This window comes from Mustela erminea, chromosome 13, assembly GCF_009829155.1.
Source record: "Mustela erminea isolate mMusErm1 chromosome 13, mMusErm1.Pri, whole genome shotgun sequence".
Classification (NCBI taxonomy): domain Eukaryota; kingdom Metazoa; phylum Chordata; class Mammalia; order Carnivora; family Mustelidae; genus Mustela; species Mustela erminea.
The window spans coordinates 25,224,571-25,245,364 of NC_045626.1; the positions used below are offsets into that span (position 1 = coordinate 25,224,571).

The 20,794-nt window shown below is 48.3% G+C and overlaps 1 protein-coding gene across 6 annotated transcripts in view; it reads right to left on the bottom strand.

Annotated features, from left to right (window-relative positions):
- CTIF (cap binding complex dependent translation initiation factor) overlaps positions 1 to 20,794 on the bottom strand; it is a 281,960-nt gene that overhangs the window by 185,024 nt on the left and 76,142 nt on the right. For 5 of the 6 annotated variants that reach the window (XM_032311400.1, XM_032311401.1, XM_032311399.1 and 2 more), the window contains one exon: positions 8,569 to 8,640. The exons of the other annotated variant lie outside the window; for it this stretch is intronic. In XM_032311400.1, coding sequence (XP_032167291.1) covers positions 8,569 to 8,640 — 72 coding nt within the window. The remainder of the gene's footprint in view (positions 1 to 8,568; positions 8,641 to 20,794) is intronic. 6 annotated transcript variants of the gene reach the window in all.

A 20,794-nucleotide genomic window follows, 5' to 3' on the forward strand; every position in this document is an offset into this window, starting at 1 on the left:
CTTGTCATTTCAGGAATGTTATTTATATGAAATCAGAGTACGTAACTTTGGGGAATTGGCTTTTTTTACTTGGCAAAATTCCCTGGGGATTCACACAGGTTTCTGCATGTGTCACTCACTGATTCTTTTTACTGTTGATCACCACAGCTTGTTCCAACTGTTCACCTGTTGGAGGACAGCTGGGTGGTTTCCAGTTTGGGGCTTTATGAATAAAGCTGCTATAAACATTTGAGTACAGGTTTGTGTGTGAACATAAGTTTTCATTTCTCTGGGATAAACACCCGGGAGTGAAACTGCTGGATCAGATGGTATTTGCAGGTTTAGTCTTTTAAGAAACTGCCAAATTGTTTTCCAGAATGTCAGCAGCACTTTACACTCCTACCAGCTAAGTATGAGTGATCCAGTGGCTCTGTATCTTCACCAGTACTCGGTGTTGTCACTATTTTTTTTATTAGCTATTTTGATAGGTGTGAAATCTCTCACTGTGGCTTTAATTTGCATTTCCCTTACAGCTAATGATGTGGCACATCTTTTTTTTTGCGGGCTTATTTGCCATCTGTACATCCTCTTTCTACAGGGAAAAAATGTCTCTTCATATCTTTTGTCCATTTTCTAACTGCGCTGTTTCACATGCTGAGTCTGGGGAATTCTTTATATATTCTGGATACTAGTCCTTTTGCCAGATACATGTTTTATAAAATTTTCTCCCTCTCTGTAATTTGTCTCTTCAACCTCTAAACAGGGGTTTTTCCAGAGCAAAGTTTTCAATGTTGATAAAGTTTAAATTCTCATCTCAGTGTTGACATCTAGTGATTGTCTTTTTTTCCATTTAGTTTAAAGTATTTCTGGTTCTTAGTAAGACATATGATTTTTTATTGCAATGAGGGCACTTCCATGTTATGTTATGAGACACTGAATCATATTAAGTCTTCTGTGTTACCTGGTTGTTTGTAATAACACTGTGGCAGGGAAAGGTGGGGGGCACAGCCTCAGTATTGGGGTGCACTTGTTACTGCTCCAAGGAGGCGAGAGTTCCAGGACTCCACAGAGTCCCCCGTGTACCCTGCCATGGGGGTGGTCTCACTACCACTTGGCAATAGTGGAAGTCTCATCTTCCTGTTAGACTTTCCTCTGACACAACCCAGCAGGGAGAGAAGGGCTGCCTCAGTACTGCTGAGTGGGGACGCAAGTCCAGGCTCCCACGGGGTCTCCAATAATACCATGGGGTGGCCAGGGGCCCTTCTTATGAGCTGGCAGGAATGAAGGGCTCAGTTTCCTGCCTGGGCTTCTCTGACATCACCCCAGTATAGGTGAGAGGGCTTATACAACTCTCTGAGAGGGGCATTCTAGACTCTCAGTGGGTTTTGCTGGTGTGGGTGAGGGTGGACCCACACTGTTCTGTGCTACTTGGCTGGAGTAGAGCAATCATTGTCTAAAACTTTTCTATCTTGATAGGTTGCCCTTTGCCTGGACCTTTGCTTACAGAGTCAGACTTTTATTGGGACTTTAAAAATCTGTGTCCCCTGCCATATTCTGCTTACCTCCTTCTTTGGCCCCAAGTCTGGGATATTAGAGGTAAAAAGGAAACCCAGGAAAATTATGACTCTGTCCTTGCTCGGGTCCCCCAAACCCTAGCTGGTCTGCCTTCTTATCTCTACCTTTCAGAATCTTATATCTGTTTTATATAGAATGACCAGGATTTTAGTTTTCCTTAGAAGAAGGAATATAAAAAAGAACATCTACTCCATCTTCCCCAAAGCAGAAATTTAGGTCTGTATTTTTTTTTTTTGAAGATTTTTATTTATTTATTTGACAGAGAGAAATCACGTAGACAGAGGCAGGCAGAGAGAGAGAAAGAGGGAAGCAGGCTCCCTGCTGAACAGAGAGCTCGATGCGGGACTCGATCCCAGGACACTGAGATCATGACCTGAGCCGAAGGCAGCGGCTTAACCCACTGAGCCACCCAGGAGCCCCTAGGTCTGTATTTTTAACAAAATATTTTGATGGCCTTATGTCTAGATCATCCCCTTTTTCAGAGGGAAACAGGTTACTGCAAGACAATGTGTCTCATCCATGATCGAATAGTCAGTCAGAGGTAAGGAGGTTAGAACTCATGTCTCCTTGCTCTCAGTCCAGTGCTGTTACCATGATAGCACTGTGCCTCCTTCCTCTTGCTGTGCATCTGACCTCCTCTGCCCTCTGTAAGGTCCCCCACAGGCACCAGCCCCTCTCCTGCCTGTAATCTCATGCTGCTCTGGACTGTTGCTTTCCCACTAGAGAAAGTCTTACTCCTCTAAGCAGACTCCAGGTTCTCTGAGGATAGAGACCAGGCCACGTGGCTCATGAAACTGACAGCGGAGGCTCAGTGGATGGCTGCTGTTTCCCTACAAGTCAACCATTGATACTGTTACAAATGGGGTAGCCTGGTTCCTTCAAGTGAGCTGGAGTCAGAAGGCACCTGGAGGACAGGGATAGGTGGTATCTTCTGGAAAACAGAGGCTTACATGCTAGGAACACCAGAGTCTGCAGAATCAGATCATGCCAGCAGAGCTGTGTTCGGTTCAGGGAGGTGTGGGTGGAATCATAGTCTGGAGCTGCAGTGCTCCCAGGAGGGTAACCCAGGACGGGACGGGACCCGGGGGGGCGGGACCCGTGAACCATCAGGTCATGCCCCAGACATCTCAGCACTGCAGTGTAAGTGTTTGTCTTCTCCTCTCTAACCTTTGTGTAGACAGTGACAGTGCCCATCACCTTTGCCATCCCACTTCCCAGCAAGCTGCCCTCTGTGATGACACGCTGATCAAATCAAGGTGTGAAAAAACAGATAAATAGAGGAACGAACCAACATAACCACGACTAAGGGAAACAAGTGCAGGAATGAGGATATTTAGCTTAAAACACAGACTCTTCATACTGGACTGCCATGGGAGAGCAAACAGCCATGGAGCTGCCCAACAACATTCTGAGACGCCTTTTGAAGGCGTGAACTCCCCATTACTGGAAATGTCCCACAGCTCAACAGCCACATGAGGGGGCTCCTACACTGTAGGGTTGGGGGTTGGATCAGGTAGCCTCTGACCCTCTGGTCATCCTGAGAGCCCACAGTATTTTAGGGTAGAGATCTACTTAGCTCTGAGTCTGATGTGGGAGGAAGAGGTTGGCCCCAGCTCCTGGTGAGCTGCTACCAGAGGTGACGCATGTGATGGTCATTCTAGCCAGTCACCAGACAGTTCTGGCTTCCAGAATGCCAGGCACATAGTAGGATTATACTTTGTAGGGTGCTTACCCCTTATGGTTGGGTGGGCCCATGTGGGCAGCTCTGGGCCATAGGCTAAGAGAGGAAGTGCTGTGTATTATATCTGGGTTGCAGCACTGACTTGCCAATGCAAGATCCTCCAGTGGTCCTTTTCCCTCTATCCTGGGGACTGGTGAGAATGACAACTGCCCCATCAAGCTAGGTCCTGGATGGGCTGTTTAAAGTTACTAAGTTTCGGGGCACCTGGGTGGCTCAGTGGGTAAGCGTCTGCCTTTGGCTCAGTCATGATTCCAGGGTCTTGGGATCGAGCCCCGCATCAGGCTCTCTGCTTGGCGGGAAGCCTGCTTCTCCCCTTTCCCTTCCCCCTGCTTATGTTCCCTCTCTCTCCCTCTCCCTCTCTCTCTCTGTCAAATAAATAAATAAAATATTAAAAAAACAATAAAGTTACTGAGATTCAAGGCTGTTTGTTGCTGCAGCATGACCTGGGCTATCCTGACTGATACAAGGGGATGGACTTTACCTGGGTGGGACAGCAGAGGCAAGAGAAGATCTACAAGGTGCAGGGGTGGGGCTTCACAGCAGTTCCAGCGTCTCAGCTGAGCACACAGACACCTCCGTGTCTACTGCCCTCATTCCCACCACTCCTGTAACACCCAACACGCACCACCCACTCTGGTGTACACCCTCCTGCTGTCCTCACACCCCCATAGAGCACCCAACTTCAAGCCTTGTGACTACCATTTCTTCTCTCTTCCCTGCCATCTGGTCAAGCATCCTAACCATTCCTAAGGCCCCATGTCCTGCAAGGCATCTCTCTACCCACAGAGATCAGCAGGGACACTCTCCGGAATGACCACAGTGTCTGTGGTCAGGAGGTGTCTTTGGGACTTAACTGGGTGCCTTTAGCCTCTTCCATGTTAAGTAGCCTCTACTCCACAGACAGGTAATGAGGCCAAAGGCCAGTTCCTCTGTGTCTGGCAAGCTCATAGCAGATACTCCATAAATACTGACTAAATAGAGAGAAGTGCCATGAACGTGATATTTCTTGAGTATCCACAGAGGCTGAGTAAAAATTCAGGTACTTCTACTAAGATATTATTTGTACTAATGAGATAAACCAGCTCATAACCAAATACTATGATTACTAGAGGGCAACAAGATGACTGGCAAAAATCTCCTTTAACCCTTTCTATTTACCCTTTTACCCTTTTACCTTTTCCTGGGTCAGAGGTGAGCATGTATTTGAGGCTCACTTCTGCCTACCACCGGCTGTCCCTTGGGTCAGAGTCAATGTCGGCACCTAGAATGAACCTAGCTGCCGGTTAGCAAAGGTGTCAGGGAGGGTAAGGGAACAGTGGAGAAATCAGGAAAATCCAGACTTGCTGCTACTTTTAGCGGCTATCTGGATCCCACTGGTCTTTTCTAGAGACCCAGAAAACAATGAAAGAGATTTCCAAAGAGGTTCAGAGGAGTCTATCATTTTGCAGTAAAGGCGCTGAAACATGTGCCACACCTGGGTCAACATCTGATTCTCTGGACCCTTGACACAAGAATCTTCTCACTCCTTCCTGAGGCTTCGTTTGCTAGCAGACATCAGGATGGCACAGGGGAGTGCCCTCCTCTCATCATTTCAGGGAATGTGGGATCCCAGACCATCGGTCAGGACTCAAAGACATCACTTCTAACACAACCCCACCTTTCCTGGGTTCCGCAGGAAACTGCCCCATAAGGAGGTGTGCCCATTAGGGTTCTGGTGACGATTTCATTGCCTTGCTCAACAGCCAGCCCTGCGGGCCAACAAGGACTTCAGACAGGAAGTCCTTCTCAAGGACTAATCAGACGCTCTGTTGCTGCTGTTGTGCACATTAATTTTCCTCCCTTGGCACTTCCGTGCAGACTGAGAAGAGCGGCTAGCTGCTGACCTCATACAACCTTTCATATACCTTTGGCTTTCTTCCCTGAATACTAAATCCCATGCTGGCACCCACAGACGTTTTCTAAATGCACCAGGTTGCACTCTCTCCTATCAGCTACTCTCCTCTAAATCATCTCCACAATGATTCCCCCACTACCGTGAAAAGCTAGAAACGACTACAGCTTCCTAAGGGACAAGGTGATAGATGAGCTCTCTTGGAAAGAGGCCACCAGGACACCACCAGGACACCAAATAATCCCTAATATGGTTGAATCCCAGTTGTGGACGGTTAGAGAGCCCAATGTCCTCTGCGCCCCTTCTTCCCGTCTCATGGGACTCAGCCTGCCCTAGGTTATCCCCACTTTGTAGGGCTCAGAGAAGGCAAGGGATTTCCCCTTCCCCTTCTCCTCACATTAGTTGAAATAACAAAATAAATAATCCAGTACATGGCTACCCCCCAAATGGAGCCTGTATCTGGGCTATTCCTTCAGGGCAGTGTCGGTGACCTGCCACACAGAGCTCCCCGGGCAGAGTATAGAACCTCAGCATCCTCCAGTGGCTCCCACTCTCCTGGGCCCAAGTGGCTAAGGGGGAATGCCAGCTCAGCCAACCACCCCAGTTTCAATCTACCTTTAGTTCCCTCTGAAATTCTCCCCTGTGGGTGAATGTGGGGGTGGCAGAGCTGTTCCGCCACCCCCAATGACCTCAAAGAGCTCAGCAAAGTTGGTGGCCAGAGGAACAGGGCCCACCAGGGACCAACTGTATGGACTGGGCCTGGGCTAACTCAGTGCCGTCTCGGGAGTCTTAACTGAGTGACTACTGTGTGCAAAACCCTAGGGCAGGAGTGGTCAGGGATAGAGAAGCAGCCCTAGTGCTCATCTCAAGTTGACCGGCTGGCTGAGGGGACAAATGTACGTGGAAGAATTTGATTCAGCATGAATTTGTGCCCCAGGAGCCCCCTCCAAAAAGGCTTCATCCTCTGGGCTTATCAGGGAAGAGAGTCAGGTTTACATGTGTATTCAAAATTTTAATTTCAGTCTTTTTTTTTTTTTTTTTTAAGAGAGAGAGAGAGAGAGAGTAAGTAAGGAGGAAGGGGCAGAGGGAGAGGGAGTGATCCCAAGCAGGTTCCGTGCTCAGTGCAGAGCCTGACGCAGGGCTTGATTCCATGACCCGAGATCATGACCTGATCCAAAATCAAGAGTTGGACGCTCAACCAACTGAGCCACCTGGGTGCCCCAAGGCAAGTTTATTTTAACCAGACCCCATCTCCACCCTTCTGGGGCTCTTCTTCATAATGAGCCTATGTCTCAGTTCTACCTACCAGGAAAGGATCAAATATGAGCCTTTTATGATTTCTTCTTTCAAGTCACTTGCATTCATTTTGTCTAACTCCACATACCCAAGCCAACTGTTCAACTGCTTTCTGGAGGTGGGACTGGGGTGCTCATGGTACTAGGGTGCCCCCTCCCTCAGGTCCCCCAGTCCTGCTCCATCAGCCTAGGGTCTGGCCGACTCCCCACCCACCAACCTCCAGGGGCGTGGACCTGGCCATGGAAGGATGCCATGGGGTGAGGGAGGCAGGTGAAGGGGAAGTGGGAGCACAAGTCGTTCTCTGCCCCCTGGAATCCTGTTTGGAGTGACAGGTGAATGAGACTGGGGAGAATGGGTGGGAAGAGGGGGCCCAGAGAAGGTGATTAAGGGGAGGGGGGGGGGAAAAAAGGCAGATTCTGGAAGATTTCAGAGCCAGACACCTACTAACCAAATAACAGAGAGCTAGTATTTTGGTCTCTCATTTATCAGCCATTTATGTCCCCTATCCAAGAATTTAACCCTTCCCTGGAACCCTCTGGTTCTTGAGTCTCCAGACCCAAGATACCTTTGCCCCTGAAGAGTTAAGGGAATCTTCAGGTAGGAAATCCCAGGGTAATTGGCAGGCAGTGCTCTGATGTGCCAGGCCTCGGGCCATGGCTAGAGGGATTCAGGGAGGATAACAGGGTTCCTGACCGAGTACTGGCAGTCTAGTGGCAGGGACAACAGTCTTCCACGGAAGGATACCTATTACAGTAAAGCAAAGTAAATGGCCAAATGGGGGGAGGGGCAGGTGAGAGACCTGGGTTCAAGTCCCAGCTGGGTGAGGTCATGACATCTCCATGGACTTCAGTTACAAAGTGGCATGGAGAAGCTAGACAGGCCCCCAGAGGTCACTGAGTTCCCTGATTTTTATAGGAGGAAGCTGAGGATGAGAAGAATTTCTACCCAGTTTGTGGCAGAGCAAATAGGAGAACCTGGGTCTCTTGCCTCCTCCCCTCCCCACCACCCCAACCCAGGGTTCTTGTCCGGCCTCCTGCCTAAGAAACAACGAAACACACACAAACAACCTGTAGTGTGAGAGGGCAGCCATCCCCCCACACCACACGGTGGACAAAGCCCTGCAGTCTAAGAAAGATCTAGAACTGAGGCTACTGACCATCTTCGCTTAGGACAGAAGAGAGAGGAGTTTATTTAATTGGTGCCATGGAACTGAAGTCAGACACAAGCAAGCAGGCTCAGGGCAATGTGTGAATGCAGCTGCTCTGAAATTTTGAACAAGTGAGTGCAGGAGCCCATGTCTCTCTGGACAGGTACAGCACGAACCTGGGCTTGTGCTTCCTTTCCGCCTCCAATCCCATGGTCTTCCAGGAATAAGGTATCAGCAAAAACAGATGGACAACCAGGGGATATAGGATGCCTGAGGGTTACCAGAGCAGCTGTCTCTTTCCTACCGGCCACAAACCCCATACCTGTGTGGGTGCCCCCTTGGGATCTCACAGGGAAGCAGCAGGGAGAGAAGCAGCGGGCTCCAGCAGGGAACAGGAAGCTGGATGGCTGGGGGCAGGGGGCACTGACAGCTCATCCCTACATTCTGCCCTTCTAGGTCCTCTGTTCACCTGGACCAGAAGTGATCTCAAATGCCCCCACCAGCACCCGAACCTTAGGAATCCCACTATTTGCGAGATCTATCACCAATGCTGATATGTGAACCTCCAAGTTCATTCAGGCTACGACTGTATACAATTCAACACCTCATTTATCCACTCCCCCCCTCAACGGATGTGCAGCTGTTTGCAAGTATTGACGCAAAAATTGTCAAATGACCAAAACAACAACAACAACAACAACAACAACAAAACCCAAACCAAAAACCTCAAGAATCTATGTGTTTTAAGGAAGGCATGCTTCACTGTGGGCTGGGTGTTCAGGGAGAACCTTCCAGAGTGCGGACCACACACTCCCCTCCCTTATTTCCTGCTCTCTCCACATCGCCCAGCCCACGAGAGCCATCACAAAGCCATCCCAGGAACACCAACAGACAAGACACGTGCCCACCCCCAGAAGGCGCACAAAGCTGGTTCCCTACCTGCTGCGGGGGAGCTCGGCCTCGGGAGAAGGAACAGCTGCTGTCCAGCTGCTCACTGCAGTCTGTTGTCCACTGCAGGAGAGAAAGGAGTGGTCAGTGATGGCTGGACATGTAGGCTCGTCCTCACCCTACAGAGGCCTTCCTGAGACAGCCCTGACCTTCTGCAGGAGAGCCAGGATAAAATCCTATTTGGCCATTTTCAAAGACAAATCCTTCCCTACCACTTTGGCATCTCCAAGTTCCACCTTGAGGTGACCCCTCTGGTGTATGCTTGGGGAAGGCAAAGTTCCTTCCCTTAACCTAAGCCCACCAGAAGGATCAAGACCGGCTGCCTTGCAGAGTCAACCACGTAGGACACAAGTATTTACTTTGAACAACCAGCAGTGGATTTCCTAGGCTTTGTCCGGTCACCTACAAAACGCAGCCATGACTGCAAGGCTGAAATGAAGGACTTCTGTAAACCTATAAAGACACCGTAGAGATGTGAAATAGTAGTAACAGCACAGCTTTTCCTCTGTAAGGTGCCATGGAGCTATGTGGTGGTATTTTTATTATTGTGTTAAATGCTAGCTAGCCCCTTAGGCTAATGTTGAACACTGACCTTGACCTACACCCTGTGTGATACACAAAGAACAGAGGAGTCCAATACCGATATTTGACATACTTGGTCAAAACAGTGAGTGTGAATGGCTCAAGGCCAGTGCAGTCTGGGTGTTGGAAAACCTTAGCTGGCCACACCCTCCTGACTGTGGGTCAAGGGCATGACCTTTGTTACAGGTACCAGTATACTCTTAGCTATCCAAACAAAATAACATGAGAGCCACAAGCATAGGAGCCACAGAGGTAATTTTAAATGATTTAGCAGCCAGATTTTACAAAGGAAAATGTTAACTTAAATTTAATAATATATTTTATTTCTCTCAATATACCCAAAATAAGATCCCTTCAACGGGTAATTAATATAAAACATTATTTTTTAAAAAGATTTATTTATTTATTTGAGAGAGAGCGAACGAGAACATGCACGCACGCATATGTGTTGGGGGGAGGGGCAGAGAGAGGGAGAATCTCAAGCAATTCCATGCTGAGTGTGGAGCCCCAGGTGGGGCTCGATCTCAACACCCTGAGATCATGACTTGTGCCAAAATCAAGAGCTGGGCCCTTAATCGACTGAGCCACCCAAGTGCTCATAAAACATTATTAATGAGATCTTTTATATTCTTTCCATACCAAGTGTTTGAAATCCACTTAGAGCACATGTCCAGCTGGGCACTGCAGAGGAGCTGACCCCTGCAGACTGCGATTCCCAGACTCCTGGGCTGGCTGGCTTCCAGCTCTGCTCAGCCACAGGAGGCAGGAAGAAGGTGTTTCTCCCTTCCCTCTATGCTTCAGGGGGACCTACCGGCAGGGGCTGTGTCTCCTTCATGGCTCTAGACCTCACCAGAGGTGAGGAGTCATGATGTTGACTCCTGGACTTTGGCAACCCATCTCTCCTCCTTCTGTGCCTCAGGCCTGGAGGTGGGATTACTGATCTCTCTCTTTTTTTTTTTGCTTCTTAGTTCTATCACCTGGGTAACCAACTGCCTGGAATAAATTTCCTCTGTCTGGATATTTGCAGTCTCAAAGCATCTCCTCCAAGATAGTTACTAGTTGTATTAATTATTAATTATAATAAATATATTTATTAATTGTGCGAAGGAAAGTGAGAAATCCGCCGGACACCACTTTAACCGAGAGAGGGGGGATAACACTGGCCATAATGAAGCCTGTCAGCTTCATGGACTCCCCAGTATGATGTGTCGAAGACGGCCCATCCCTTCTGAAGCGTTCTTGCCAAGAATGCACAACCTCCATCTAATCAGGAGGAAACACCAGGCAACCCAAATAGAACAACTTTCTGGGAAACAGGTAACCAGCAGTCCTCGAGTCAAGGTCATGGAAAACCAGACCCAGGAAGGGTACACAGATTAGAGGAGAATAAGGAGACATGGCAACTTGATGCCAGTCTGGATCCTGGAACAGAAAATCAGACGTTCGTGGGAGAACCAGTGAAATTCAGATAAAGTCTCATGATTCCAATGTTAATTCCTGAGTTCTCATGATGGTACGATGGTGATACAAGGTGTTCATATTAGGGGAAGCTGGACAGGTCCGTGGGAACATGCTGGACTATGTTTACACCTTTAAGTTTAGTTAAAATAATTTCAAAATAATAAGTAATACATACCTGTATGTATACACACATATTTTTGAATGATATATATAGACACACATACGTACCTACATATGTGCATAAAGTGCTTAAACTATTATAAAGACAGTTTTTATATCTTGCAGTGGCTTCTCCTTTCCTGGCTGGGATGGCCAAGGCATGCAGCAAATATAGGCTGGGATCATGCACCCTCCACGCCATCCTAGGACAGCCTTGTGGAGAAAGGCTTCCCCCAACCCACGTGTCCCCAACACTTCATCCCCAGCTGCAGAGCACCTGGGTAACATCTCCTGGAACAGTGACTTGTTGGTGGGCACACTGCTGGGGTGAGCAAACAGGGTGGGGACAATGGCTCCTCTAGCCAAGCAAGCAGAGAAAAGGCTAAGGTTTCACTCACTGCTAGAGGTAAACTCGGCCCCCCGGTTAGGCTATCGGAGACGGGTCCCGAGCTCCTGAGAGATGTCCCTTCTTCGTCAAAGCCGTCCTTAACTCAGTATCCGCCCACGAGAAGCTATTTCTCAGGCGCTTTTGGAGAAGGAACCTCCGTTCCCAGGAGAAGCAAGCCCTCGGATAACAGCAATGCCACGTGGATGGCGAGACTGAGAGAAGGAAGAGCATGCCCTTGGCAGGCAGCTGGGGGGTGGGTGCGGGGAAGGAAAATGGGCAAGTGGGGATTCCCGGAGAAGCACGAGCCTGGACGTGGACATAAGCAGTGGGACGGCCGCCAGCTCAGAGGCTGATGGCAGCAAGCATGACTCTCTGGTCAAGGCACTCAGAGACTTTTCCGGTAGACAGGATCAGAAGAAGGGGGGGTGACCTTGCTAGGGAAGGACGTCATCAGAGCCGTGTCAGGGAAGGCTAACTAGCCTGGGCGGGGGCAGGGTGGGAAGCAGGGCAGGAAGCTTGGGTCCAGCATCCAGGTTCCCACTGGCAGTGGAGGCAAAGACGGAAATAAAGAAATGGATCTGGGAGTGTGGCACAGACAAGCAGCAAGCAGAGGGGCTGCTCCGCGTGAAGGAGAGCAAGCAAGGTGGTCAAGCCTGCAGAAACCCACCCCAGAGACCCAGTCAGGGCTGGACAGAGGCAGGTCCCTGGGCAAAGTGGTTGCGGAAGGGACTGTGGTCCAGCTGGGCATAGCTTTCCTGCGCCCAGCCCCTCGCCCCGGAAGGAATTCAGTGTGAATCCCTGCACTTATCCCACAAAGCTGTGCCCACGGGGCTGGGCTCACAAGGCACCCAGCGACAGCTCCTGAAGGAGCAGCAGTCCTGGGACGGCTGGGATCACCACCAGCAGGGATGAGGGCTCCTTCCTCGCTCCCTAAAGCCCATTGGGAACTCTCCCTTTCCCACTCCAAAGCTCCTGCCCACCTCTGCTGGGATTGCTCCTAGGCCCCAGCCCCCACCCACTGCCTCCCCCTGCCCTTTCGGAACCGTCATCTAGAAAAATCTCCAGACGCAGACCTTCCCCAAATTTGTCCTTATCTGTCTAAGATGATTCTAGAACGGAGAGAAGATTCTGCCTGGAGAGCAGGCCAGCTGGCCCATCCCCCACCGCCTGATTCCACACTAGAGAGTTTCTCCTTCAAGGAAAACCGGTTTACTGCTAGGAGCAAGTCCTCTGGGGAAAGAGATGATGTCCTCCTGAGAAGGTCACTGAACACAAGGAGGCAGGAAAAGTGGGACATTTTCCTATATGGAAACGAAGGACATCGAATTCGTGAGAGTGGTGTGGGGCCTCCAGCCCGCTGCTATGATTTATTTCTTACTTTAAAAACCTGAAACACAGATGGCACAGGGTGAAGACTTCATAAACAGGGGAGTACAGATGCTTATTCTATACCCAAAATAGATGCTTATTCTGTTACTCTTCGCTCTTATCGGCACAATTAAATTATCTCATAGCAGGGGCACCTGGCTGGCTCGGCTGGGGGAGCAGGTGACTCTTCATTTCAGGGTTACAAGATCAAGCTCCACACTGGGTGTAGAGATCACTTACTAATCTTAAGCAATAAATTTAAAAAAAATTCATAATAAAAAAATATAACCTGCTTTCTTGTCATCTGCATCCCAGGAGGGACAGTATTTTAGGATCCGATTTGGTAAAAGATAGGGGGAACCCATGGGGCCCTGGGGGAGGAAAAGCCCAGAGTGGGGGGAGCTGAGGGTATACTTTTCAGGGGTATGAAGCCCCCCAGGGACGGCACTTCCCGATATCCAGCTACATTACAAGGCTTGAGCCAAACCAGCAAGTTGACTCAGTACAGGATGAGACAAAGAGACAAATGGCAAAACTGCATCCCTGCACCCACGTACAAATGGGAATTCAGATCCTAGATTCTATTATGATGAGGCTAGTGTTTCCAGTCAGGGGAAAGGAGAGATCATCAATAAACACCGGGATTGAGACAACTGGAGGAAAGTGAGGAAAAATAACCCTCGATGTCTGCCTCACACTCTCAACAGCACATTCCAAGTTGATCAAATGCCAAGATATGAGTTTTAGACTATACTTGGTGTGACAAAAGGAATCCTGGGCAAAATGAAAGACGAGTGAAAGGCTACTACGTGTGGCGAGCGCGTGTATAACAAAAATGAGTTCGTCACAATGTATCTAGATTTCATTTACATCTAACCTATGACATATGTTAACATTTACTCCTCATAGCCATCTGGGCACCTTTCGTATGCCCACTTTGCAAATACAGGATCTGAGGCATAGCATGGCTGATAACTTGCCCAGGGGTACACAGCCAAAAAGTGGCAGAATGAGTAAAGGCATAAATAGCTTTTAATTCAAAGAGCCAATAAAAGTGTTGGATACTAAATGTAATGTGTGATCTTGGATTAGACACTGAACCAGAAATTTTTTTATTATAGAAAAATATACAGAACATAAAATGTACCATTTTCAAGAGTGTATTTCAGCGGCATTAAGTTCATTCATATTATCCTGCAGCTGTCACCACCATCTATCTCCAGGACTTTTTCTTTCCTTTTTTTTTTTTTTGAAGATTTTATTTACTTTTTGAAAGACAGCGAGCAGGAGCCAGGGTGTGGGGTGTGCAGAGGGAGAAGCAGACTCCCCGGTGAGCAGGAAGCCCCATGTGGGGATCAATCCCAGGACCCTGGGATCATGATCTGAGCCAAGGGCAGATGCTCAACCGACTGAGCCACCCAGGCGCCCCATTTTTAGGACTTAACTTTATCATCTCAACCTGAAACTCTGCCCCCATCAAACCCTCACCCCCTACTCCTGCCCTCCCAACCCCTGCCACCCATTTCATTCTTCTGCTTTCATTCTCTGCAAGCTTTGCTATTGTCAGTGTCTCATCAAGTGGAATCCCACAGTAGCTGTCCCTTTGTGTGTGGCTTATTTCACTGAGCATAAAGTCCTCGAGGTTCATCCATGTTGCACATGTCACAGGATTTCCTGTTCTTCTTGAGTCTCAATACTCTTTCATTGTATGGACCGACCACAGCTGGTTTATCCAGTCATCTACTGATGGGCACTTGGGTTATTTCCACCTTTTGGCTATTGTGAATAATGCTGCTATGAATCTGGGTGTATAAATATCTGTCCATGTCCTTGTTCTGAATTCTTTGGGGGTATATATCCAGAAGTAGAATTGCAGCATCACATGGTAATTCTATGTTTAATTTTTGAGGAACCTACAATTTCTTCCTTCTTCCCTTCCTTTATTCCTTTCCCTTGTTTCCTCCTTTCCTTTCTTCCTTCCTTCCCTCCTTCCTACCTTTCCTTCCTTCTTTTTTTGCTATAAAGGATATTACTGGGAAAACTCGTGAAATATAAAGTCTATGCATTAAATAATAATACTGTTTCAGTGTTTACTTCCTGTACTATGACTATGTCAGAGAATGTCCCTGTTCTTAGAAAATACGCATTGAAGTGTTTAGCAATAAAGGAGAGTCTGCACCTTACTCTCAAATACATAAAAAAAGAATCCCTTTAGAGAATCTCTATCTCTCTCTTTCTCTCGAGAGACATGAGAGGCAGAAAGCAAAGTGGTAAAATATGAAAATCGGATGCTCCGGGTGAAGGAGAGTCAGGGATTCTTGGTACTATTGTTGACATTTTTATTTATGTCTGTATTTATTTCAAAGTGAAAAATCATTTAAAAAGTCATCTTCTTCAGGGTTTCTTAATCAAGGGGGTGGTAGGACCACACAGGGAAGAGTTTGAGGGCTCCTTGTCCATGGAGAGGAGAAACAAGAAGGGGAGGTGGGAGCAGAGACTGGTGGGCAGCCCACTCTCCATCCCTGTGATGCTCCAGAAAAGCCTTGTGTGTGAGAGGGAGGAGGCCCTGCCCTAGGGCTGAGATTTGAGAGAGGAATAAAGGCTTTATGCACGTCTTAAAAAGAAAAGAAAACAAAACAAAACAAAAACAACTTTCCTGTTGTAGAGGCAGCATAATGTAGTGATTAGGAGCTCGAGTTCTTGATGCAGTGAATCTTGAGTTCTCACTCCTGCTTCTATTACTCTCTCAACTTGGACAAGCCACCTTATCCCTAAGACTCATGTCCTGTCCCCCCTCCCCACAATAATGAACAGGAACTACCAATAGGAAAGAGGTTAACTGGATGACAACTGGAGTAAGACCACCTGGTTCAGACCTCAGACTGGCCACACATTTGCTGTGTGACCTTGCTCTGCTTATTCAACCTCTCTGTGCCTTAGTTTCCTCCCCTGTAAACTAGTAACAATAACAGTATCTTCACAGAATTGTTGCGAAGAGCAAATGAGTTAACATGGACTCATCTCAGTGTCTCTGTTAGTTACTGCTCATCTCCTCGGTCTCCTAGGGCTCAATCTTAGACCCTCTTCTCTATGCTCATTCCTGGGCTTAAGATGCCATCCGTATGCTGCTATTGACAGATATAAGTCTCCAGGTCATTCCTCTCCTCTGAACACCACCTCTGCACACCCACCTGCTTCACTGGCATCTCCACCGAGCCGTTAATGCTATCTTAAACCTTACATGTTCCAAAACTCGACTCTTGATCTTTGCTCTCCAAAGCTATTCTTGGGGTCTCCTATATATCTCTCATTTCTGTAAAGTCTATTCCTCCAGTTACTCAGGCTAAAATCCTCAAGGTTATTCATCAGAAGATCACATTATCTGTACTTTTAAGGTATAACAAGACTGCCCCTTACCACCTGCACAGTGACCCCACGGCTCCGAGCCACCATCACCTCTTGCCTGCATGAGCCAAACAGCTTCCTGGTCTCCCCGCTTCCTTTCCTGACCACTCCCCACTTCCAGCTCCTTCCATAGCCTCTTCTCCTCACAGCCTCCCGAGTGACCCTATGTAGGCAGTCATACCATACCTGTCCTCTGCTCAAAACCCTTTAGCACCATCCCATCTCACTAGAGAAAATGCCAGAGTCCACACCAGGGAGAGAAAGGCCCTGCAGATCTGCCTCTTCTATGACACTCTCCCCTGCTCACTCTGCTCCAGCCAGAATGGCTCCCAAGCTGTTCCTCGAAGCAGGACACGCTCCCACACCAGAGCTAGGCCCTCAACATTCCCTTTGCCTGGAACACTGGTTCCCACATGGCCTCATTTTCTTACTTTCTTCAAGTCTTTGCTCTAAAGTCTGAGTAAGCTCCCTGGGACAGCCCAGCGCTATCCCCTCTCCTGCCCACTCAGGAGTAGAACACCTTCTACCATCCTATTTCCTTCTTGGTCTGTCATCGGTCTTTCTCCATTCGAAAGGAAGCCTGGGAGATTGGAGGGGGGGGGGGCAGGGATTATGGTTCATTCTGTTCTGGAGTTTATCCCCAGAGCCTAGAACAGGGCTTGAATACACAAAACCTTAGCTCTAATTATACTTCATTCTTAAACCAATAGTGATTCACAGAGGCAGATTTAAAACAATTATACTTTGTGTCACAACCCACCAAACGAAGTCTAGATCATGTCAAAAAAGTGATTATGCTATAAATTACAGGTATGCGAGTTCAACATTGTAAAAGGTACATAAAGAAAAAACAATACCCTATATAACATTAGTTGTATCACAAAGTCATGCTGGGTTTCTTCCTCTGTTTCCTGATTACCTCTGTTTTTCCAATTGTTGTTTTAAAAGTAAAATAAAATTTTAACTCATTAAAAAAAGACAGGTAATCAGACTAAAAAGGGCGCATCTTCACTAGACACCAAGAAAATGCAAATTAAGAGGCCAAGAGATGATCTGTCTCAATACACTTGTGGTGGCATGAAAAACAGAACATTCTAGGAAACAATCTGACAATAGCTATTAAAAATGATTTTATTTCTCAGCATCTACCTAAATAAACACTCTTACATGTGCAGGAGGAGGCACGTCCTGTAACATTCGTTGACATATCTTACATTTCCAGTGGAAAACTCAGAAGTTCCTTGAATCCCCCTCAGCAGGTGCATGTAACTATGGAACATCCATGGCACAGACTACAATGTAGCCATTAAACAGAACACCGTGGGTGTACAAGGCTGGAAGAATCCCTGGGGCATACAGCAAGGTAAAAGATGTAGGTTATTGAACAATATATTCATTGGCTATGATTAGTGAGTTATTTATTTGTCAGGGAGAGAGAGCACACAAGGAGAGGGAGCGGCAGGCTGAGGGAGAGGGAGAAGCAGGCTCCCTGCTGAGCAAGGAGCCCGATGCAGGACCCAGTCCTAGGACCCTGAGATCATGGCCGGAGCTGAAGGCAGATGCTTAACCGACTGAGCCACCCAGGCATCCCTGACTTATGATTTTGAAATAATGTGCTTCTGTAAGTCCTATGTTATATATAGGTTGGTAAAAGCAAGAAAAAGGATGAAGTTCACTCACCAATCAAGTTGGTGGTAAGAGGTAGCAGCTAAGGGATATTTTATTGCTAATATTAGAATTTTGTGTATCCTAAGAACTATGCATAGAGTACTCATGTAAGTAAAAATGAATCCTCTCTCTAAGAAGTTGAGGCCCCCATGCTCAAGTGTCCCACAGTTCCCCTTCAACTCACTTCTTCAGTTAAGCCTTTCATGGGTGGTCCACCACTGAGGGCTTCCTCCTCCAAGCAAAGTCAGCAGGGGAGTGGGTGCAAAGGGCAGGAGGCAACGAAGGAATGGGATAGAAGGGGGATGAGGGAACAGCGAACAGGGAAGGCAGAATGGAGGAAAAACATGATGAGAAAAAGAAGGAAAAACACGGTGAGTGAGAGAAGTCATGCCAACCTGAATATTTGTATCCCATTCTTCCTATCCGCATGGTTACACTGGTCTTGTGAAGGACACTCAGCATTTTAGACAAAGCCTAGGAGCCTTAAGTGCCCGACATCCTCAAAAAGGACCATAGAAAGTTCTTTTCACCCTCACTGGTTCATTTCACCTTCAATGTATCTGCTCTTCACAATGTTCTTATGTTCCATGCATTTGACAGTGGAGCTTGAGGCAGGTGGCCAGAAGTGGGGAGGGAAGGATTGGGGCCCCGCTCAGCCACCATGAAGCAGTGTGGTTTGGTCTGTTCCCACCTCTGTCCTCCAGCAGGCTTCTCTCCTGTGGAACAGGGCTATTATCCTCCGTTCTCTCAAAGACAGAGGGAAGACAACTTTCAGGATGTGCCTCATGGACTTGGAATCCACTGGAGGGCAGGCACTCCTGATATATATGTGGGGGGGGCACATGTAATTTTATTTTATTTATTTTTTAAGATTTTATTTATTTATTTGACAGAGATCACAAGTAGATGGGGGGCGGGGGGGAAGCAGTCTCTCCACTGTGCAGAGAGCCCGATGCAGGGCTCAATCCCAGGACCCTGGGATCATGACCTGAGCCAAAGGCAGAGCCTTAACGCACTGAGCCACCCAGGCACCCCATAATTTTAAATATGGTATCCCAAAAGCATTGGGAAATGTAGAACATACGTTCTCTTGGTTACTCATCTAAAGAAAAGGAAGCTCACTGGCTCACTCTACCTATCTATCTATCGATCTATCTAATCTCTTTCCATTCGTCCATCCATCTTTCTTCCTACTTGTTGCTAAAGGAGGGGAGGGGGAGAACACAACTGTGCAAGCTTCATGAGGCATTTTCTTCTGAGGGCCAACCATCATCTCTCATATCCTAAAAAAAATGATCTCACCAACTGAAAAGCAACATTATTCTCCCCTCTCTCAAGTTTTCTCAACGTTTCCAAGATTCTTCCAATTTTCCTCTCCCGGAGACATCAAAACACCACCGCAGACAGGCAGATGGGGACATTCTCTGAGGATTTTGTTTTGTTTTGTTTTGGTTTTTTTTTAGTTCTTCGCCTCCATTTAAAATAGTCATCAGGTTAAATAAGAAAAAGCAAAAAGGCTCTAGCAGAAAGACTTTCCTTAAAGCTTTGTCAACAGATGGGGCTCCTGGGTAGCTCAGTGGGTTAAGCCACTGCCTTCGGCTCAGGTCATGATCAGGGTCCTGGGATCGAACCCCACATCAGGCTCTCTGCTCAGCGGGGAGCCTGCTCCCCCCCACCCCCGCCGTCTACTTGTGAGCTCTCTCTCTGTCAAATAAAAAAATAAAATAAAATTAAAAAAAAAAAAAGCTTTGTCAACAGAGACTTTATTTTTTTTTTTTAAAGAATGTGCCATATAAATACATCTAACCCCAGCCTTTCCGAAAGCTGTCCACTGCCGCCCTTCCTCTGGAGTCCGCTCCCCAGCTGTGTCTGTGAGCGTCTGGTAGTGGGTTTGGTGGGCATCGGGTTAAAACATCCCTCCTTGGCCGTCGGCACACAGGCAGACCCCAGGCGCTTGCCAGGTGTTCCCATTCTTCCAGGGAATTTCAGAGATCGCAGGAAGTTTAAGGAACACATCGGATGTTGGAAGTGGCCATGTTTTCCACACAGCCTCCCAACAAACATCTATTTGAAAGCCCCTGCAGATGTGGACATCCAAGCACGGTCAGGCCCGACCTCTCCCAGAAGCAGCAGCCACAAGGGCAAGGCCCAGAGCGAGAGAGCACAGGGAGGCCAGAGATACCAGGAGGGGCCCTGCCTCCAGAATTTTCTCCCCGGTGGCTACTGTGGGAACAGAAATTCTACCGTGGGTCAGGTATTCCTCTGGAGTAAAGCTTCATGGCATCTTTGGACACTCCTCCTATGAAAGGAGCCTACCTCAGGAGGAGGAGTCTCCAAAGGGGACCCCGCTGTAGGCCGCGGGAGGCCACAACGGTCTGGGAGGCGGGCAGTATGGGCCGACCAGCCCCGCGCCCCACCCACGGGGCTTGGAGTATGCGAGAGTCCGTCCACCTAATTCCCTCCCCTTCCTGCCCTCCACGACCCAAAGAGGTTCATTTCCCATGGAAATGGTCCAGTTTAGTCTGAGCCCGTCCCGCCTCTCCTGGCCACTTCAGGGGATGCTACTGCTCAGTGTACGATAAAGGCGGCTGAAACTGACACATCCTCAGACAAGGCACCCGCTCCGCGCAATCACCTGTAGACCCCCGGTCACCCACCCCCGCCTCAGTTTCTGTACTCCTTAAGGCTGTTCTTCTGGATCGTGGCCACCTTTTCTGAAACATGTCGACATCAGTGACAGTGGCTTCTCTGCCCTGCCAATCAGCTCCCCGGCCCTCCTCTTGATCTCTTCTCCGCTCAACACCTCCAGGCTCGTGCCCAGCCTTCCACTGCCCGCTGCTGCACCTCCTGCCCTGGACTCCAAATGCCCACTCCCAGGCACTCCCCTTTGCTGTTCACTCCTGTAGGACTCCAGCCACTCACCCACTCCCTGGGACCCCCAGTCCACTAACCCACCACCCTTCAGCAGCTCTCTCTGCCTTGGGTCCTCACTCCTGTCCTCGCCTGGCTCAGTGTCAGGGAATGTGCTGTCCAGACTCCTTCTACCCCGCCCTTCTTTCCCTCCAGCGTCACTGCCCAGAGAAACCTCAGCCCCAGTTAAATTCAGTTCTGTAACTCTGCACCTGCACCTGCGCCATCGTGGCTGAAAACAGCTGGAGAAACTCACGGCTATGTTGCACAATGCGG